Raw genomic sequence first — 21,781 nt, forward strand, 5'->3', positions numbered from 1 at the left:
GTGTGTGGGTGTATTTCTGGGATCTCTCCTCTGTTCTGTTGATCCATATGTCTGTTTTGGTGGCAATAGCATAACGTTTTGATTACTGTAGCTTTGTGGTATTGTCTGAAGTCTGGAGGGTTATACCTCTTGATTTGTTCTTTTTCTTCAGGATTGTTTTGGAAATTCTGGGTCTTTTATGGTTCCATATGAATTTTAGGATTATCTGTTCTAGTTCTGGGCTCCCCTGGTAGCTCAGTTGGTAAAGAATCTGTCTGCGATGCAGGAAACCTAATATTATGGGAAATTTGATTTGTTGTTCAGCAGCTCAGTCATGTCTCACTCTGTGTGACCCCTTGGACTGCAGCACACCAGGCTTTCCTGTCCTTCACTGTCTCTCAGAGCTTACTCAAACTCATGTCCATTGAGTCGATGATGCCATCCAACCATCTCATCCTTTGTTGCCCCCTTCTCCTTTTGCCCTCAATCTTTCCCAGCATCAGGGTCTTTTCCAGTGAGTCAGCTGTTTGCATCAGGTGGTCAAAGTATTGGAGCTTTTGGTAATTTAGGGATCACATTAAACTTATAGATCGTTTTGGTAAGTATGGCCATTTTAACAATATTAATTATTCCAACCCAAGAGCATGAAGTATCTTTCATTTCTTTGAATCATCTTTGGTTTCCTTTATTAATGTTTTATAGTTCTCAGCAAGTAAGTCTTTCACCTCCTTGGTCACGTTTAATCCTGTCTTTTATTTTGGGGGTGCAATTTTAAAAAGATTTTTTTTTAATCACTCCCTTTCTTATTTCTTTGTTGGTATAAAGAAGTGCAACTGATTTCTATATGTTAATCTTATATCCTGCTACCTTGCTGAATTCATTCTTCAGTTCTAGTAGTTTTTGTGTGAAGTCTTCAGGGTTTTATATACATATAGTATCATCATCTGCATATAAGGACAGTTTTACCTCTTCCTTTCCAATTTGGATGCCTTTTATTTCTTATGTGATTGCTGTGACTAGGACTTCCTAGTATGTTGACTAGAAAAGGTAAGAGTAGGCATCCTTGTCTTGTTCCTGAATTTAGCAGGAAGGCTTTCATCTTTTTACCGTTATGTATATTTACCGTTATTATATTGGCTGTGGGTTTGTCATTAAGTAGCTTTTATTATGTTGACATATGTTCTCTGTACCCACTTTGGTATGGGTTTTTTATCATGAATGGATGTTGAATTTTGTGAGATGCTTTTTCTGCATCTATTCAGATGATCATGTGTTTTTTGTCTTTTTTTTATTTGGTGTATCACACTGATTGATTTGCATATGTGGAACCATCCTTGTGAACTTCAGATGAACCCCACTGGTTGTGGTATGTGATCGTTTTTATGTGTTGTTAGATTCAGTTGCTAATATTTTGTTAAGAATTTTTACATCTATATTCATCAAAGATACTGGTTTGTAAATTTCTTTTCTGGTGGTGTCTTTGTCTGGTTTTGGTATCAAGGTGATAGCTTCAAAGGATGGCTTTGAGAGTGTTCCCTCCTCTTCAGTTTTTTGGAAGAGCTTGAGAAGGATCAGTATAAGTTCCTCTTTGTATGTTTGGTAGAATTCACCTGTAAAGTCATCTGGTTCTAGACTTTCGTTTGTAGAGAGGCATTTTTTTTTACTCCAGTGGTTACTTAATTTTTTAACATTAATTTGTATTAGAGTACAGTTGCTTTACAATGTAGTGTTAGCTTCTGCTCTGCAGCAGAATGAATCAGCTATCCGTATGCATATCTCCCCTCGTTTTGGATTTCCTTCCCATTGAGGGCACCACACAGCATTGAGTAGAGGTCCTGTGGTGTGCAGGAAGTGCTCATTATGTATCTATTTCATACACAGCAGCATATATATGTTAACCCCAGTCTCCTCATTCATCCCACTCCCCCCGTCGTACCATCGGTAGCCATACATTGTTGAGAGTTTTTAAATTAGATTATATTTCAGTTCTACTGATTGGTCTTTTCACATTATCTTTCTTTTTTATTCAATTTTTGTAGGATGTGTGTTTCCAGAAGTTTGTCCATTTATTCTGGATTGTCAAATTTGTTGGCATATAAGTGTTCACAGCGTTCCCTTATGGTTTTTTGAATTTCTGTATCAGTTGTTATCTTTCCTTTTTCATGTATTTTGTTTATTTGGGTTATCTCTCTTTTGTTTTTGATGAGGTTTGTCAATCCTGTTAATACTTTAAAAGAATCAGCTCTTGGTTTTTATTGACTTCTCTCTCTTTTTTAAAAAAAATGTTTAAAAAAATGTTTAAAAAAACATTTTAAAAATGTTTTATTTCTTCTCTGATCTTTATTCCTTCCTTCCTTTGCTGACTTTCAATTTTGTTTGTTCTTTTTCTTTAAAAAAAAAAAAAATATTTTTGGCTGTGCTGGGTCTTTGTTGCTTTGTGTGGGCTTTCTCTAGTTGCAGTAAGTGGAGGCTACTCTTTACTGTGGTTTCTCACTGTGGATCCTCTTGTTGCAGAACATAGACTCTAGGCACATGGGATTGGGCAGCAGTGGCAGCACACAGGCTCAGCAGCTGTGGTGCATGGGCCTAGTTGCTCCATGGCCTGTGGAATCCATCCGGCCCAGGGATCGAACCTGTGTCCTCTGCATTGGCAGGGGGGACTCCCATCCACAGGGCCGCCAGGGAAGTCCCTATTCTTCTTTTCCTAATTTTATTAAGTGGTAGAGGAAATTGTTTATTTGAGATTTTTCTTGTTATTTTTTTTAAACAGTAAGGAAGCTTTTTAAAAAATTTATCTTATATTGGAGCACAATATTGAAGTTGGTTAATAATGTGTTAGTTTCAGGTGTACAACAAAGTGATTCAGTTATACATATACATGTATCTATTCTTTTTCAAGTTCTTTTCCCACTTAGGTTATTACAGAATATTGAGCAGAGTTCCCTGTGCTTGTTGGTTTTCTATTTTAAATATGGTAGTATGTACATGTCAATCCCAAACTCCCAATCTACCTCTGCCCTTCACCCTTCCCTCTGGTAACCATACATTCATTCTCTAAGTCTGTGAGTCTCTTTATGTTGTGTAAATAAGTTCATTTGTATCATTTCTTCTAGATTCTGCATATAAATGATATCATATGATATTTGTTTTTGTCTTGCTTCACTTAGTATGATAATCTCCAGGTCTATCCATGTTGGTGCAAATTGTATTATTTCAGTCCTTTAAATGACTGAGGAATATTCCATTGTTTATATGTAGCACATCTTCTTTATCCATTCATCTTTTGATTGACATTTAGATTTCTTCCATATCTTGGTTATTGTAAACAGTACCGCAGTGAACATTGGGGTGCATGTACTCTCTCAAACCATGTTTTTCTATGAATATATGCACAAGAGTAGGATTGCTGGATCATATGGTAGCTGTATTTTTAGTTTTTTAAGGAACCACCATACTGTTCTCTATAGAGGCTCTACCAATTTACATTCCCACCAACAGGATAGGAGAGTTCCCTTTTCTCCACACCCTCTCCAGCATTTCTTGTCTATAGGTTTTTTTATCATGTTCATTCTGACTGGTGTGAGGTGATATCTCTTTGTAGTCTTGATTTGTATTTCTCTAATAGTGACGTTAAACATCTTTTTATGTGCCCCTTGGCCATCTATACATCTTCTTTGGAGAAGTATTTGGGTCTCCTGCCCATTTGTAAATTTTGGAGACGAATCCCTTTTTGGTTGCACTTTTTTTTTTTTTTTTTTTTTTTACCATTCTGTGAGCTGTCTTTTGTTTACGTTTTCTTCACTGTGCAAGTCCTTTTGAGTTTAATTAGGTAACATTTGTTGGTTTTTACTTCCATCTGGGAGATGGATCAGAAAAGATATTGCTGTGATTTATGTCCAAGAATGTTCTGCTTATGTTTTCTTCTAAGAATTTTATATTAATAGTACTCAGTCTTACATTTAGGTCTTTAATCCATTTTGAGTTTATTTTTGTGTATGGTGTTAAAGAATGTTCTGATTTCATTTTTTTGGTTTGTTTTTATTTTTTACATATGGCTGTCCAGTATTCCCAACACCATTTATTGAAGAGTCTTTTGTCCATTGTATAGTCTTGCCTCCTTTGTTGTAGATTAATTGGCCATAGTTTTGTGGGTTTATTTCTGGGCTTTTTATCCTCTTTCATTGATCTATATTTCTGTTTTTGGGTCAGGATTACATTGTTTTAATGACTATAGATTTGTTACATAGTCAAGAAGCCTGATTCCTCCAGCTTCGTTTTCCTTTCTCAAGATTGCTTTGGCTATTCAGGGTCTTCTATATCTCCAAACAAATCTTACAGGTTTTTTTTGTTGTTCTTAGTTCAGTTCAGTCGCTCAGTCGTGTCTGACTCTTTGTGACCCCATGAACCTCAGCACGCCAGGCCTCCCTGTTCATCACCAACTCCCGGAGTCCATCCAAACCCATGTCCACTGAGTAAGCGATGCCATCCAACCATCTCATCCTCTGTTGTCCCCTTCTCCTCCTGCCCTCAATCTTTCCCAGAATCAGGGTCTTTCCAATGAGTCAGCTCTTTGCATCAGGTGGCCAAAGTATTGGAGTTTCAGCTTCAACATCAGTCCCTCCAATGAACACCCAGGACTGATCTCTTTTAAGATGGACTGGTCGGATCTCCTTGCAGTCCAAGGGACTCTCAAGAGTCTTCTCCAACACCACAGTTCAAAAGCATCAATTTTTCGGCGCTTCACAGTCCAACTGTCACATCCATACATGACCACTGGAAAAACCATAGCCTTGACTAGATGGACCTTTGTTGGCAAAGTAGTCTCTGCTTTTGAATATGCTGTCTAGGTTGGTCATAACTTTCCTTCCAAGGAGCAAGCGTCTTTTAATTTTATGGCTGCAATCACTATCTTCAGTGATTCTGGAGCCCAGAAAAATAAAGTCAGCCACTGTTTCCACTGTTTCCCCATCAGTTTGCTATGAAGTGATGGGACCAGATGCCATGATCTTGGTTTTCTGAATGCAGAGCTTTAAGCCAACTTTTTCCACTCTCCCCTTTACTTCATCAAGAGGCTTTTTAGTTCTTCTTCACTTTCTGCCATAAGGGTGGTGTCATCTACATATCTGAGGTTATTGATATTTCTCCTAGCAATCTTGATCCCAGCTTGTGCTTCTTCCAGCCCAGCATTTCTCATGATGTACTCTGCATATAAGTTAAATAAGCAGGGTGACAATATACAGCCTTAACATATTCCTTTTCGTGTTTGGAACAAGTCTGTTGTTCCATGTCCAGTTCTCACTGTTGCTTCCTGACCTGCATACAGGTTTCTCAAGAGGCAGGTCAGGTGGCCTGGTATGCCCATCTCTTGAAGAATTTTCCACAGTTTATTGTGATTCACACAGTCAAAGGCTTTGGCATAGTCAATAAAGCAGAAATAGATGTTTTTCTGGAACTCTCTTGCTTTTTTCGATGATCCAACGGATGTTGGCAGTTTGATCCCTGGTTTCTCTGCCTTTTCTAAAACCAGCTTGAACATCTGGAAGTTCACGGTCACATATTGCTGAAGCCTGGCTTGGAGAATTTTGAGCATTACTTTACTAGTGTGTGAGATGAGTGCAATTGTGTGGTAATTTGAGCATTCTTTGGCATTGCCTTTCTTTGGGATTGGAATGAAAACTGACCTTTTCCAGTCCTTTGTTCTAGTTCTGTGCAAAATGCCATTGGTAATTTGATTGAATCTGTATCGTGCCTTGGGTAGTCAGTCATTTTGACAGTATTGATTCTTCCAATCCAAGAACATGGTATATTTCAACCTCTTTGTCATCTTTGATTTTTTTCATCAGTGTCTTATAGTTCATAGACTACTTTCCTTAGGTGGGTTTACTCCTAGGTATTTTATTGTTTTTGATACGATGGTAAATAGGATTGTTTTCTTAATTTTACTTTCTGATTTTTGCTGTTAATGTATAGAAATGCAACAAATCTCCGTGTACTAATTCTGTATCCTGCAACTTACTGAATTTATTGATGAGTTCTAGTGGTTTTCTTGTAGCATCTTTAGGATTTTCTATGTATAGTATCATGTCATGTGCAAACAGTGACAGTTTTATTTCTTTTCTACTTCTTTTACTTCCTTTTCTTCTCTGATTGCCATGGCTAGGACTTCCAAAACTATGTTGAATAAAAGTGGCAAAAGTGGACCTACTTGTCTTGTTCATGATCTAAGGGAAAATGCTTTCAGTTTTTCAGTGTTGAGTATGATGTTAGCTGTAGGTCTGTCACATATGGCCTTTATTATGTTGACATATATTCTCTCAATGCTTACTTTCTGGAGAGATTTTTTTATCATAAATGGATGTTGAGTTTTGTCAGAAGCTGTTTCTGCATCTATTGAGATGATCGTATGGTTTTTATTCTTTAATTTGTTGATGTGGTGTATATAGTATCCTTCTTTATTTTTCTTTATGGCCTTTGTTTTAAAGTTTATTTTGTCTAATAAGAGTATTATGACCTCTGCCTGAAATATCTTTTTCTATCCCCTCACTTTCAATCTTTGTGTGTCCTTTCCGCTAAAAATGGGTCTCTTATAAGCAGCATATTGTAGGCTCTTGTATTTTTTTAATCAAGTTGCCACTCTGTGTATTTGATTAGAGCATTTAGACCATTGACATTTAAGGTGATTATTGATATGTATTTATTTCCATTTTAAACCTTGCTTTCTCATTTAATTTAAATTTCTTCTTTGTCACTTTGTTGTTGTTGTTGTGGTTTGATTTTCTTTTGTATTATATACTTAATGTTCTCTTCTCTTTGGTTTCTGTTAATCTACTGTATGTTTTTGATTTGTGGTTATCCTGATTTTCAATTATGTTAACCCCTTCCTATATCTACTTGCCTTAGACTGATAGTCATACAGGCTCAAACACATTGTAGGAGAAGTAAAAATCTATACGTTCTTGCTCTTCTCCACATTTTATAACTTTGATGTCCTCTTTCATATCTTCATTGTTAGGGAAATTAAAATAGAGGTAGTCTTGTTCAGGCTTCAGAAGCAGGAGAGCAGGCCTCTGACTTCTGACCTTGCCAGGACTGTGTGCCTGCCTCTAAGTACACCACTTGTTGCTGCAAAGTTAAGGGGCACTTTCCGTAAGAAAGTTTAGTGGGTCTTGGAATTTTCTTAAGCCCTTGAGGGCCCGGCCAGCCCCCTCCCCTCTCCAGGGTCTAAGAAGTCTTATGAATCACAAGGAGAAACAAATAGCGTTGTAAAAGTTAAAGGAAAAAAACCAGGGCTGCTGTTTTGCATACAAAGTGATGAATATATCAGTTTTTGGCCTGGGATTATAAGCAGGAGCTCCAAAAACTGCAATTTCAAGTCTTAACCTGTGGAGTGTATACACTTCCTGGGACCGTTTCCCAACTGGAACTCCAGATTGCTGTCATTCAGGACTTTAAAGCACTATTCAAGTCTAGATGTCGGTTGTCGGCCCAATTTGGTGATAATGTATGTTGTTACTTCTCTGTATTGCTTCTATTTCTTTCCTTTAATGACTATATAATTGAAACTAAGTCAAATAATCCTCTACTAGAATATTAAAATTGTTCATTGTGTGTGCAATGAGTGGTTGCTTTTGTTAACTAATCCTTTGAACTGAAAATGAGATAAAACTTTCAGCAAAACATTCATGTTTGTCCTTTTGCTGTTCATTTTAATTGTTGTTACTTTCATAGAAATTTTTTGATTTAATTTTAAATCTGTGTGCTGGCTTATCAGTTTACTGGTTTTTTTTCCTGGTAGCTCAGTTGATAATCCACCTGCAATGCAGAAGACCCTGGTTCAATTCCTGGGTTGGAAAGATCCGCTGGAGAAGGGATAGGCTACCCATTCCAGTATTCTTGGGCTTCCCTTGTGGCTCAGCTGGTAAAGAATCCACCTGCAATGTGGGAGACCTGGGTTCCTGGTCTCCTGGAGAAGGGAAAGGCTACCCCCTCCAGCATTCTGGCCTAGAGAATTCCATGGACTGTACAGTCCATGGGATCACAAAGAGTCAGACACGACTGAGGAACTATCACTTTACTTCCCAACTGTGATTTTCTCTTAGCTATAGATTATTTCTTTTCTATTTGGAGAAGGCCTTAATATTTCCTTTAGGATAGGTTTAGTACTGTTTTATGCTTTGGATTTTGATCTGAGAAACTCTCTCTCTCTCTATTCTAAGCGGTAGTCTTGCTGGGTAGAGTATCCGAGGTTGCAGTGTTTCCCCTTTCAGGGCTTTGACTATGATCTTGCCACGCCCTCCTGGCTGCAGCATTTCTGTAGAGAAATGAGCTGATAGCCTTATGGGGGCTTTCTTGTCGTTAACTCTGTTTTTCTCTTGTTGCTTTCAGAATCCTCTCTTTATCTTTTGCCATTTTTATTATAATATGTCTTGGCATAGATCTGTTAGGGTTTATCATATTTCAAACTCTCTGTGCTTCCTGTACCTTATACGTGTTTCCTTTAGGTGTGGAAGTTTTCTGCCATAATTTCTTAAAATGCATTTTCAGCCCCCTTTTCTTATTCTTCCCCTTCTGGAATCCCCATCATGTGTACATTGGCATGCTTTATACTATCCCATACGTCTCTTATATTGTTTCTAGTTTTTTTTTCCCATTTGGCTTTCTGTCTGCTGTCCTGATATGATAAAGGGAATAATCCAATCTTCCAGATCACGTATTCAGTCTTCTGTAATGTTCATTGTGCTGTTCATCGCCGTTAGCTCAGCTTTCATCTCTGTAAATGAGTTTTTCTAATTTTTCTTGATTTTGCTTTCTAGTTCCTAGTTCCTTTTTACAGTATTCTGCATTTCTGTCAATAGCCTTTCTTAATTCCTTCAGTATTTTCATTAAGTCCTTTCAAAAAATTGGTGTCTATTAGGCTGAAAAGGTCTGTTTCATTGTTCTTTCAGGGGAATTCTCTTGGTCTTTTAACTGAGAGTAGTTCCTCTCTTCTTCATTTTACTTCTCTTACCTTGTGAATTTAAGAGAAAGAATTACCTACCGTGGTCTTGGAGGGCTGTTTATATGTGGCGGAGTTCATGTGTAGCTTGTGTGGGTTTAATACATTTGGTGCAAGGGCTGTTTTAGTACCGATGCCTGTTGCCTCTTTCCTCAGTATGTGCTGGTCATCATCCTCTTGATATAGGGTGTGCCCAGTCCTGGGATTCTTGGCAGTGGTGGTGGCGCAGGCGTGCCCCCCAAGGCACCTGATGGGGGAAGAGCTGGTTCACAACCACTCTTTGGGGCTGGGCATCTTTTCCAAGGTTCAGGCTTCTTGACAGAATTTTGAATTTTTTCTTCAAGGAATACTACTTACTTCTGATCCCTTAGGTCTGCTCCGCATTCTTTTTCTCTTTTTTCCATCAAGTTGCAGGTCATGTTCCAAACTTGAGGGAAAATAAAAACTACCCCTCCCCATTGCTCTAAAGGTAAGTCAAAAGCCCCAGCTCCCTCATAGAGAAGTGCTGCCTGTCTTTGAATCAGAAAACTTCTTAAGGAGCAAGGGTGTCCACTTCAAAATTCTTGCTGCTTAAAAAAAAAAACAACAACTCTTTTTCCTTTAAAGTTGGGTTTTCTTTTTTCTCCAGTTGGGTAGAAACAAGAAATTTCATTGTCATACTGTGGTGCGACACTCTCATTCAGATATATTATCCAGGGTTCAGAAATAAAGCAAAAAATTCCTGCAGTCCTTACCAGGGCTATCCTAGAGCACTGTCTAAAGACAGGAGTGCCCGAGGATTACAGAATTCTCTAGGGAGTGTGCCTTCTCTGTTTACTAATGGCATTTGATTAGAACCCACATTCTATGAAGTTACATGTTAATTTATAAATTCTTGTTTGATAAAAGTTGCAAGTGAGTTCTGCCCATTTGAAAAAATAACCCTCCAAAATTCTAATTGTATTCTCATGTATGAAATTTATTCAGTTTTTTCTCTGACTCAGCAAATGGAGTTCATTTGCCTTTCCTGGTGGACTGTAATACCTGATAGTCTTTAAACCCAATTATCACCTTTAGGTTCCTTTATTGATGGGTTAAATAACTCTCTGATAAATTTCCAGGCTTTATTTACATGCAAGTTATGTTTTTAACCTTACTGATATCATAAAGGTCTGTTTCCTTTGCTTAGTATGCAGAAAAAAGCAGGCCTGGCTGCTATCCTTGTAAGGTTAGCCCATGGCTGACATCTGGGAAATTGGATTTCATGGTTTCCCACTACCCTGACTAGAGTGGCTCATGGTGCCTAAACTGTTTGTAGAAACAATATGGTTTGTATTGAATACCTGCTTTCCTTTGCAGAGTCTGGAATTTTGGTATGTTATAGGCAGAGGGTGCCTTCATGTTTTTGTTCAATCACTAAGTCAGCTCTGACTCTTTTGAGACCCCATGGACTGTAGCCCGCCAGGCTCCTCTGTCCATGGGATCTTCCAGGTAAGAATACTGGAGTGGATTGCCATTTCCTTCTCCAGGGGATCTTTGCAATCCAGGGATTGAACCCATGTCTCCTGCATTGGCAAGTGGATTCTTTACCACTGAGCCACCAGAGGAGCTTTCGTGACCAGATCCCAGTTACAACTCTGGGTGCTGAAACTCTAGGGAGGTTCCCTGGTAGCTGACATTCACACAAAGTCACAGATTTTTGATGGGGAATGGGATGTATCCTGTGTCACTCCATGGGAAAAAACCTCTTGGAAGCTTGCACCTAGTTTCCTCCAGACTTTGTCCCGTATGCCTTTCCCCTTTGCTGATTTTACTCTGTATCTCTTTACCATAGTAAGTTATAACCATGAGTTCTTGAGTACAATTATATACTGAATCTTGTGGGTCCTCCTAGGAAGTCAGTGAATCTGAGGGTGAGGCAAAGCACCCCTTGAAGGAGTTAGTTACAGGCATTTTTACACAATAATTTTTGCAAAATTTTCCACAAATTCATTTTTACAAAATATTCTAGTGTTCTAAAAATTGACTAGCTCCTTTTTGATATTAAGATAGGGCCTAGATGTCACGAGGGGGACTATCCCTCCCAAGGTCGTTCAAGTGAAAACCTTATATTTCCTCTCTAAAACCAAATTTGGGAATCAACTCACTGGTGTCTTGATATGATCCATCAGGGCAGTGAGTGACACAGCTGTTGGTTTCTTCATTCAGGAAGTATCCATATTTACAGGACAGGCACTGGTCCCCGTGGCTTCCGAAGCAGGACTCGCAGTTGGGGGCACACTTTCTGCATCGCTTCTTGTCAGCATGGTAGTGGCCAGGGGGGCAGCTGGGGACACAGATTCTGCGTTGTGGAATGACAAAGAAGAGCAGTGTCACCAGAGATGCAGTCCTGAGTAAGTGAGGTGCTGAGCACACAGCGGTCCTCATTCTCAAAATCCTTTTTAAACATCCAAAGGGTAAGCCTTCTCGTATGTAGGGTGCTGACATAGCACTGCAGTTACATAATACCAAGTCCATCAAGCAAGGAATGTCTTGGTCCAAACCGTCTTCCAGTTCAGGTCTAGCTCTTTAAAGGGGATGATGGTTAGGAACTGAGTCTCGACAAGAAGGGTGTCTGTTGGGTTGAAGGGAAGATGTGTGAGCCATGATTTTATGCAAAAATCCCTATATAAGGGATTAACTTTTATTGTTGTGTATTATTATATGAATTCTGGGGTGTGTATGCTATTGTCTAAATTAATATATTTAGGGAGTTCCCTACTGGCTTAGTGGTTTCTGGGCTTTCACTGATGCAGCCCTGGGTTCAGGCCCTGGTTGGGGTACTGAGATCCTGCAAGATGTGTGGCATAGCCAAGAAAAAAAGTGTATTTGAAAATGTATGCTGTTTATGATAAAAATAAAAAAAAACTTCTTTGTTTGCCCATAACTGAAGGTCTGGGCTTTACTTATTCATTTAACAAGTACTTACTGAGTACTAATTAAATGTCAGGCATTTGCCAGTCTAGGAGATAATGAGAGGGGCTGGGGTAGCCAAGGACTTTTCCTTTTAAGAAATTTATTTTTAATTAAAAATTCTTTTTAAATTTAATTTTTGCTTTATATTCCCTTTAAGGAGCTGAAATTCCAGCATGGATGTGACAGGAAGGGGACCTGGGTGACTGGAGTGTGGCTACCCTGCAGCTTGGCTTCGCAGAGTGAGTTTTCTTCTGAAACAGGAGGGAGAGGTGTTAGGGGTGTGGGAAGCAGCCTGGAAGAACATGGCTTCTGATGGGCTGTGTGTTCCACAACCGTCCCTGTGGATACATATCTGCTCAAGGCAGAAGCCAAGGGCTCAGAAGCATGGGTTCAAGCAGGCCTGCCTCAGAGCAGTGAGAACGAACAGGGACCGGCGGCTTTGCCACATGGAAAGCTTACACTTTGAGGGATTCAGAAAATCATCCATTTCCTGGAGGGAAAGTGCAGCTGTGGGGCCTCAAATGAAATGGGATGGAAAGGTCTAGAAGGGAAGATCAGGCATGTGCATATCTAGCCCCTCCCCATCATCCTTTGAAATATGAGAAAAGACCTCTGCAGTTTCCTAGCCTACAGACCAAAATTGGGTGTTTTATAATTCAGTATCAGTTTCACTATTCGAATGATGCAGCGAGGCATAGGGGCCTGTGCAGCAGCATCTGGACTTCGGTTCTGGGGGGAGACCATGGAACACCCCGCCCCTGGTGAACCGTGGGAGCTCCCAGGAACGGTCACCCGGGAGCGTGCTTCTGGTACCCTGGTGGGGCATCTCTCTTACCTGGTGTTATTTTTCAGCTTGTAGTAGTAGTGCAAACAGTCACTGCAGTGGTCGGGTCCTGGCCCATCACAGCCCACCTCACTGCACTCAGGGTCACAGGGACCTCCGAAAGAAATCAGAACAACACTTGGAAAAAGTGATTTTAAGCAAGTAAGTGTTAACTTGAATTTGGGATAAAAATAGGCTTTTTCTCCCCCTTATGCAGTAAGAGTTTTCCTTAAAAGTTTCTAATGCACTGAGATGGAATAATGTTTAGTGTGGCTATAAGCCCAGAGATGAATTCTTGCTTTTCTAGGGGGGAACCTCAATTACCTAAGTATCAAGCATGTAACTCCTAGTCGGGACCTTGTCTTCAAAGTACACATATAGATGCTTTGTGGGAAATGACAAATAATCCAGAATTCAGAAGAAAAAAACCACTGCAGCAACTAGAAAAAAAAAAACTGATTGCAATTAAATATGCATAATAAGAAAAATGTTGGATTTATAGAAAAATGAGAATTTTATGCTGTTGGCAGAAAAGAAAAGAGGGCTGTTATTCAATGTCCTGACCAGACTGCCTCTCTCATCCAAGGTCATTAAAGCCGCTGAGTACCTCTGAGACTCTGGAACCAGAAAGAAACATCATTATGGCACCTGGCACAGTTTTATCAGCATCTCGTCTTGGATTACAAAGCAGGTACTTCAGGCACAGATAATAGATTTAAAATTGCATCCTACCCACAGGCCAATGGGCGACTCAATAAAAGAAAACTACACCTAAGTTTTTAAAAGATGCAAGCAAGCTTAAAGAATTCCAGACCAAGGATGAAGCTACCTTATCTCTGTTGCTGTGTATTCTTTGGTGATGAACTAGAAAGAATGCACAGGCAGGGGAAAAAAAAATGCTAAAAAGAGCTATTTTGTGATTGGTGAAAAGAGATTTTCTAATGACATGGGCTAGTTATAGATAATTTACTTCTTTGACTGACTCCCTTTTTTTGTTTTCCATAGTTTGAGACATTTGGTCTCATAATCTTCAAGCTATTTCCCATTGAAAACTCATATGATTTTAACTAGTGATTTACATGGTGCATGAAATATACAAAAAGTCAGTCAAGGGTACCAGAATTGTCTTGAGCCACACTTATTTTAATCAAAAGGTCTTACTTTTGTTGAAATTTGGTTTCCTTTAGTCATTGTAGAACTATGTTCTACAGTTACTAATTGAAACATAAAATGGTAGGAGGAGGGGAGGAATGACCTGGAGAAAAATCTAGTAGCCATATACCCTCATTCTACAGATAAAAATGATTTTTCCAAAAGTTATAGTGTCTTGCCTAGTTGATCATACAGCTAGCAGAGTTGGAGTCAACAGAGGTCCTGCTTCTTAGTTCAGGCCTCCTACTTAGGGGTAGGTCATGACCTTTGGATCTGAATAGAAATGAGTCATTTTAAAATGCTACAGACTTGACGTATATTTCTGCTTAATCATAAGAGTCATTTGACAGCACTGTTTCTGTTTTCTCAAAAGCCTTAAAATTGATCTTGAAATTAAGTTTCACAGCTATTGCAACTTGGAACATTTTAGCTGACTACTGTAGTTCATGAGGAGAGAGTGCTTCTGCTAAGCAAGAGTTGAAGTTCAGCCAGCTGTGGGTCCCACAGTGCCTGGAATTGGATGAACCAGTACAGGGACCTAGTTATGAGAATGCCATCTGACCCTCTCAAAGGCTGATTTAATGAAGATGAAAATCACAGCTCCAAAGAGAAGGAGTTATTGGGTAGCCCTAAATTTTCACCAGATGATTTCTACAATTAAAAAAAAGAAATCCCAAACCATTTATTTTTGATATGTGCCAAAGGACTCTGTATGGCAAGGGTCACATGCTGTGCTGTTTCTTTCATAATCCTAAACTATCCCAGATGCAGTTTAGCATTTTAGGTTGCTGGGTAATAATGAAATAATTGTCTTTGTTTTCTCACAAGTGCCAGTGTGGACATTTTGGAGATGCAGTGAGAAAAACCACAAAATGTATATAACTGTTTGGAATTTTAACATTACCAAAATTTGAATGGGAAACATACCATAAGACACACAGTAACATATTACTGGTATGCTCCATTTATGTTTTTAGATATACTTTCTCCTATCAGAGAAGACAAAATAAATGGTTTGCTGGTTGTAACGTGAGTAGTAATGTTATAAACTTAGAGCAAAGTTGAACACAGTCTCGCTCTGCTTAGTTCAATTGGTCTGAGTTCTCTAAGTTGCTTATTGACACTGGGATGCTACCTGCTCAGAATAAAAGGAGCCAAACGCATATTTTAAATACTCTGAAAAATAAAGTGATTAATGAAAAAGAATTGCAGAGAGCTTAGCTGCAGGAAGACAAGATGGTCCCGGTCTAAGGGTACAATAAGCTGATATTTAAAAATAGTTCTCCATTAGGGAAAGCCTTTTCCGTTAAGTGTTACATCCCAGAAGAAGTAAATGCTGCTGGAAGTGGTAAACAATACAATAAGACAAGACTCACAAATACACTGGGAAAGAGAAAAGATAATTTGCAGATGATACGGCTACAGTACCTAACTGCTCCAGAAAACCAACTCTAAAATACACAAAAACTCTAAAATACAACTAATAAAGTTAAGTGAAATGGTCAGATGTAAGGTAAACATACAATAGCCAATAGATGTCTCTGATACCAGAATACAGTAGTTAGAAAATATGGAATGTTTTCCATTACAGTAGTAACTAGACCCAAAATATGTAGAAATAACACTACCAAGAAAAACACTTCATAAAATTAAAGGATTTCAGTAAAAAAAGTCTGTTTTGGATGGAAAGACTGTAAACTGTAAAAACCATTCTTCCCATGAGATTGCATGTAAATTCAAACTAAATTTCAATGAGATTTCTAAAGGGGGACTTAAGAATTGCTATGAGAATAAGTAGATGTTCAGCATATTAATATATTGTGGGTGCTACTGGATTAAGTATTATTAGATTGATAAATCAGAAAAAGTGGACCAGAAGAGACCCTGGTATAAGAACTTACTGTGCTATTATAAAGGAAACAATCTACTATAAGTAGGGATGGCAACTCAGTCATTAGTCTATTTGGAAGATAAAGACAGAACATCACTTTACAGTATATATTATAAATCAAAGTAAGTTCTAGATAAGTAAATGGCCAAATGTAAAATCAGATTACAAAACTATGCATGTGGATATTTATTTTTAAAGAATAAAGATTCTGTAAAAAGAAATTATAAAGGTTATATGAAACTATAAACTCTGCCCTCCAAAGAAAAACTGCATTTTGGAAGCAGGTGATGAGAGAAATGGTTTTCAGCAAATATGAGACAGTGCGAGAGTCAATAACATACAATGCGTTTTTATAAGTAAGAAAAGTGCTGCCACTTTGAATTGAAAAGTGAACTCAACTACAAAGGAAAAAAATGTTTAGCTTTCCTAGCAGTCAAAGCTGTAACAATTTAAATCTGTTCTTTTGCTTTCTTCTTTCCACTCAAAGCTGGCAGGAATACTCATCACTGGTCATGGTGTGGACTAGTACATCTTGTCTGGAAAGCGACATATCCAAGCCCTAAAACTGATGCTTCCCTTTGATGTGGTAATTCTTAGAACTCTATTCTAAAGAAATAGTTAAAGATGCTATAGTCAAAAACTGATAATGATATTCATTGAGCTTATATTTAAAATAGTGTAAAAAATAATATAAAGCAAACTACATATCCCAGATTATGGATTAAATGTAATACAATCACAGGATGGATGATTATGCTATCTTTTAAATATGTGTTCTAAGGATATCTGACAACAGGGAAATATGCTCTTAATATCTTTAATGGGAAAAAAGGATATGAACATTCTATATACAGTGTTGATTTTAGTTTTGAAGAAGAAACATTGATATTTGAATATATGAATATATGTACACATACAAATATGTTTAAGGGATAGGAGGATGGATTAAAATAGATCACAATATGAGTAGAAGTGTGTCTCCTTGGGGGAATGACGCATGAGCTTTTTCCTTAGCCTGCCTTCTCACCGGAAGCCAGCTCACCTGCATAATCCTCCATCCCATAGTCGTCGGTGGGGTCTTCCACTCGGCTGTACCGGACACGCTCCACTTTAGGAAACTCATTGGTGGGGGAGTATGGCTGCACAGAGGTGCCATAGAGGACCAGAGACCATTCTTTCAATTTACCTTGGGAAACAATAATAAAAGTATATCATGGGCAAACATTCTCCCTTGAGCTTTACAATTTCTTTCATTCCTTCTAACTAAAGAAAAAGCAGTAGAAGAATAGAACCGTGGGAAACAGATTCCTATGAATCATTGCATCACATACAGGGCTAGAAATGCATTTTCCACTGCGTGCAGAATTAACTATTTAATAATTCACATACCATGTATTTCCTGAGTAACAGTTGCAGGATACATCCTAATTTAATCTTTTTTTTTTTTTTGTTTTTTTGTGAGAAACAACCATCTCAGATTGCTGGATCAAGGACTGAATTTCAAATTATGAGTATTTAAGAGAATCCTAGAATCTTACAGAAGGCCTTCTTTTTCTAAGTATAAAGGTCTTATTCACATTTAAAAGCAGGATTGACATTCTCTGACTTGCTTATCAAAAATAAAAAGATTATAACAACTACTTTGTTTCGCCCGATTCAAGTGATCAGTCTGTCTTAAGAATACATCACTATGTTAACTGATAGACCTGTGCTGTCCAGTGACAGCCACTAGACTCATTTGGCTGTTTCCGTTTAACTAAAATTTAAAACCTCAGTTCTTCCGTCAGACCACATTTCAAGTGCTCAGTAACCACATATGACTGGGAGCACCACGGTGGCCAGCGCAGCTATAGGAAACATTTCACTGCCGGCAGCATGTCCTGCTGGGTGGCGCTGTCGGAGCATTTCCTGGCCAAGGGTGCCCGGGGCATGGGGGGCATGCTTTACGGCCGTGGGATGGCAGGCGCTCAAGGAGCATTTGCTCACTCCTTATTTAGTCATTCATTTCAGCTTTATAAAACTAAAATCTTTAATGCAAAAAGTAAACAGAAAACATATTTCCCTGACTTAATATAGTTCTTTTTAATATGAATCTTAAGTAAAAGTGATCAAAACAGAATCATTAAAAACATGGAAATATGCTGGCAGGAAGGTAGGATACTTATCTCCCCACTTAGATCTCCTCCTTACCTTGGCACAATACAGAGAATCTAGGTAAGGTTGGGGTTGGGCTCTGTGAGTGATGAACTTCAGATGTCTCATAATTTATTTGTGAGCATCTATTATCCCCATCAAATTGATGCTTATTTTTTATAAGTGCTTACCATATGCTAAGTACATTTTATTCTGTTCAGTGGTCACAAGTGGGAAATAGATATTTTCACTGAATAGATGAGAAGACAGAGGCACAGAGGCTGATAAAGTTCCCCGAAGCAGTAAGAGGACAGACTGATATTAAAACCCATTTGGGGGTTCTGATTTAAGAGTATTATAGGAAGGTCGTGAACTCACTGCTGCTCATACACTTAGTGAATCAACAGCCACACGTGGGACAGTTTCCTCCAGAAGAAAAAAACCAAAGCAGCTGAGTGGCTCCTGTGTGTGTGTGCCCAGTCGTGTCTGATTCTGCAACACCATGGACTGTAGCCGCCAGGCTCCTCTGTCCATGGGATTCTCCAGGCCAGAATACTGGAGGGGGTTGCCATGCTCTCCTCCCATAGATCTTCCCGACTCAGGGATCGAACCTGTCTCTCTTAGGTCTCCTGCATTGGCAGGCAAGTTCTTTATTACCAGCACCACCTGGGGAGCCTGATCCTTCTCAAATTCTTCCAAAAAATAGAAGAGGAAGGAATACTTCAAAACTCATTTTATGAGGTCAGTATTATTACTCCAATGGGTTCGCAGGGAGCACAATGGTAAAGAATCTGCCTTCCAAGGGTTTGATCACTGGGTTGGGATGATTCCCTGGAGTAGAAAATGGCAATCCACTCCAGTATTCTTGCCTGAAAAATTCTATGGCCAGAGGAGCCTGGTGGGCTATAGTCCATGTGGTCGCAAAGAATAGGATGTGACTGAGCTGAGCATAAATATTACTCTGATATCAAAACCAGATGTAAACATATATGCAAAAATCCTTAGCAAAATATTAGCGAACTGAATACATCAATACATTAGAAGGATAATACCTCATAATCAAATGGGATTTCAGGGATGAAAGCTTGTTTCAACATCTGAGAATCAATCAGTCTCATTTTCCACAGTAACAAAATGAAGGCTTAAAACTCATAATTATCTCAATAGATGCAGAAAAGCACTGACAGAATTCAACATGCATTTATGAAAAAGACTTTCAACGAAGTGGTTAGAGAGGGAACATTTGTCAACATAATAAAGATCAGGAACAAGGATGTAGGCAAGAAAAAGAAAAGGCATATAAGTTATAAAGGAAGAAATAAAACTTTTGTAGATGACATATTATATATAGAAACCCCTAAAGACTCTACCAGAAAACTTACAACTAAGCAACAAAGTAAAAGAAGTTTCAAGATACAAAATTAATGTACAAAAATCTGTTACATTTCTTTACACAAATGATAAACTATCAGAGAAAGCAATCCTATTTACAATTGCATCAAAAGAACAAAATACCTAGGAAAAAATATAACCAAGAAGGTGAGATCTGTACATTGGAAACTGTAAGAAATTGATGAAATAAATTGATGACATGAATAAATGGAAAGATATTCCATGTTCATGAATTATAGGAATAGTATAAAAATGTCCCTACTACCTAAAGCAACCTACAGATTCAATGTAATCCTTAGGAAAATTCCAAAGGCATTTTTCACAGAAATAGAACAAAGAATCCTAAAATTTTTATGGAGCCAAAAGACCCAAAATAGCCAAAGCAATCTTGAGAAAGAACAAAGCTGGAGTTATCATGCTCCCTGATTTCAAACTATATTACAAAGGTACAATAATCAAATAGTAATGGTATTGACATAAAAGCAGATAAATGAATGAGACAGAGACACACATGTATACAATCAATTTATGGCAAAGGAGCCAAGAATATATTGATGCAATAGAGAAAAGGCAGTCTTCAACAAACAGTGTTATATAAACTAGACCACTATCTAACACCATGCACAAAAACTAACTTGTAATGGCTTAAAGATCTGAATGTAAGACCTGAAACCATAAAACTTCTAGAAGAAAACCAATGGCACTCTCCTTGACACTGATCTTGGGAATGATTTTTTGTATTTGACAACAAAAGCAAAGGAAACAAATGCAAAAATAAACACATGGGGCTATATCAAACTATAGAGATTCTGCACAGCAAAGGAAATCATCAATTAAATGAAAATGTAATTTATGGAAAATATTTGCAAATCATATATCTGATATGGGGCAAATATCCAAAACATATAAAGATCTCATACAACTCAACAGCAGAAAAACAGTCTGATTAAAACATGGCAAGAGGATCTAAATAAACATTTTTCAAAAGAATACATATAGATGGCCAGTATGAAGAGGTGCTCAACATCACTAATCATCCAAGAAATGCAAGTTAAAACCACAATGAGCTATTACTTTATACCTGTTAGAATGGCTATTATCAAAAAGACAAGAAATAGCGAATATTGGTGAGGAAGTGGAGAAAAGGGAATCCTTATGCACTGTTGGTGGGAATGTAAATTTTCAGTCACTCTGGAAAAATTATGGGATTTCCTGAAAAAATTAAAAATAGAACTACCATGTGGTCCAGGAATTCCACTTCTGGGAAAAAAATAAAAAAACACTCTTAAAAGTTATATGTACCCACATGTTCCCTGCAGCATTATTTAGATAGCCTAAAAAAGAAGGCAGCCCACATGTCCAATGATGGATGAATGGATACACACACACACACACACACACATATATATAGACACATACACATATAAATGTATATAAAAAATATTTGGCGATAAAAGGGAATCTTTCCACTTGGGAAAACATGGATGGACCTTGCTCAGTGAAGTCAGATAGAAAATGACAGATACTATATGGTCTCTTATATGTGGAGTCAAAAAAATTTAAAAAGTAGAGGATTGAACACATAGATATACGAACAGACTGGTCATTGCCAGAGGCAGGAGGTGTATAGGAGTGGATGAAATAGATGAAGGGGATCAAATGGTACAAACTTCCAGTTAAAAATTATTAAGTCCTGGGGATATAATGTACAGATTGGTGAGTATATTTAATAATAGTGTATTGTGTACAACAAAGTCATTAAAACAGTGTATCTTGAAAGGTTTCATCACAGGAAAAAAATTATGTGAGGTGATGGATGTTCACTAGACTTATTGTGGTTATTGTTTTATAGTATATACAAATATAAAATTGTACAGTTGCACAACTAATATGTCCATTATCATTCAATTAAAAAAATTCTGTATCCAGATCTTACATTCTTAAACTGTTATATAATTCTGTCTTCCTGGTCATTTCTAGGAGTATAAGAACATGAAGTTTAAAAATAAACGTCTTCTGGGCCACCTTCATTGTTTTCTGACATCTGCACTGGGCCAGCAGGCTGGTTTATATTTGGTTTGCCCTCTGCCAGCTTTTCTTTGGACTCACTTGTTAATAACTATGCTAATCTTAATAAGGGTGTCATTCAGTCTCAGGGTTTCAAGTCGTAGACATTAAGTGCTGTCAAGAAATGAATGACTGCCTGAAATTAATGACTATCTGACTGCCTTTAGGTGGCAATGCAAAAAGAGAACTTCTTTTCCTTACAGCATCATCTCTCAAGTACATAATTGGAGCACATGATACAAAGACAGTATGGGAAACCCAATCCATCAGTTACTCTAAAACCTGGTCCATTTAACTTAAGATCATCTTGGATCTAAAAATTTACCCGTGTAAGTGTTTAGAGAGTGCTGACTCATAACTGATTATTTCCCTTGGTGCCATTTCTGAAGTACATCATAAGCCCTCTGGGGATACC

At 38.0% G+C, this 21,781-nt stretch overlaps 1 protein-coding gene and 1 long non-coding RNA gene across 21 annotated transcripts in view; one reads left to right on the forward strand and one right to left on the reverse strand.

Annotated features, from left to right (window-relative positions):
* The window catches only part of LOC139039485 (uncharacterized), a 126,783-nt gene extending 105,454 nt beyond the window's left edge, over positions 1-21,329 (forward strand). For 4 of the 16 annotated variants that reach the window (XR_011492766.1, XR_011492764.1, XR_011492763.1 and 1 more), the window contains 3 exons: positions 11,162-11,346; positions 12,066-12,147; positions 13,318-21,329. This is a non-coding gene — a long non-coding RNA (uncharacterized lncRNA). The other 12 variants (XR_011492765.1, XR_011492761.1, XR_011492770.1 and 9 more) reach the window with 11 other exon arrangements.
* PCSK5 (proprotein convertase subtilisin/kexin type 5) overlaps positions 1-21,781 on the reverse strand; it is a 492,571-nt gene that overhangs the window by 160,926 nt on the left and 309,864 nt on the right. For all 5 annotated transcript variants that reach the window (XM_070480332.1, XM_070480331.1, XM_070480335.1 and 2 more), the window contains exons 14-16: positions 16,817-16,960; positions 12,744-12,846; positions 11,101-11,294 (exon numbers count right to left, since the gene is read on the reverse strand). In XM_070480332.1, coding sequence (XP_070336433.1) covers positions 11,101-11,294; positions 12,744-12,846; positions 16,817-16,960 — 441 coding nt within the window. The remainder of the gene's footprint in view (positions 1-11,100; positions 11,295-12,743; positions 12,847-16,816; positions 16,961-21,781) is intronic.

This window comes from Odocoileus virginianus, chromosome 18, assembly GCF_023699985.2.
Source record: "Odocoileus virginianus isolate 20LAN1187 ecotype Illinois chromosome 18, Ovbor_1.2, whole genome shotgun sequence".
Lineage (NCBI taxonomy): Eukaryota > Metazoa > Chordata > Mammalia > Artiodactyla > Cervidae > Odocoileus > Odocoileus virginianus.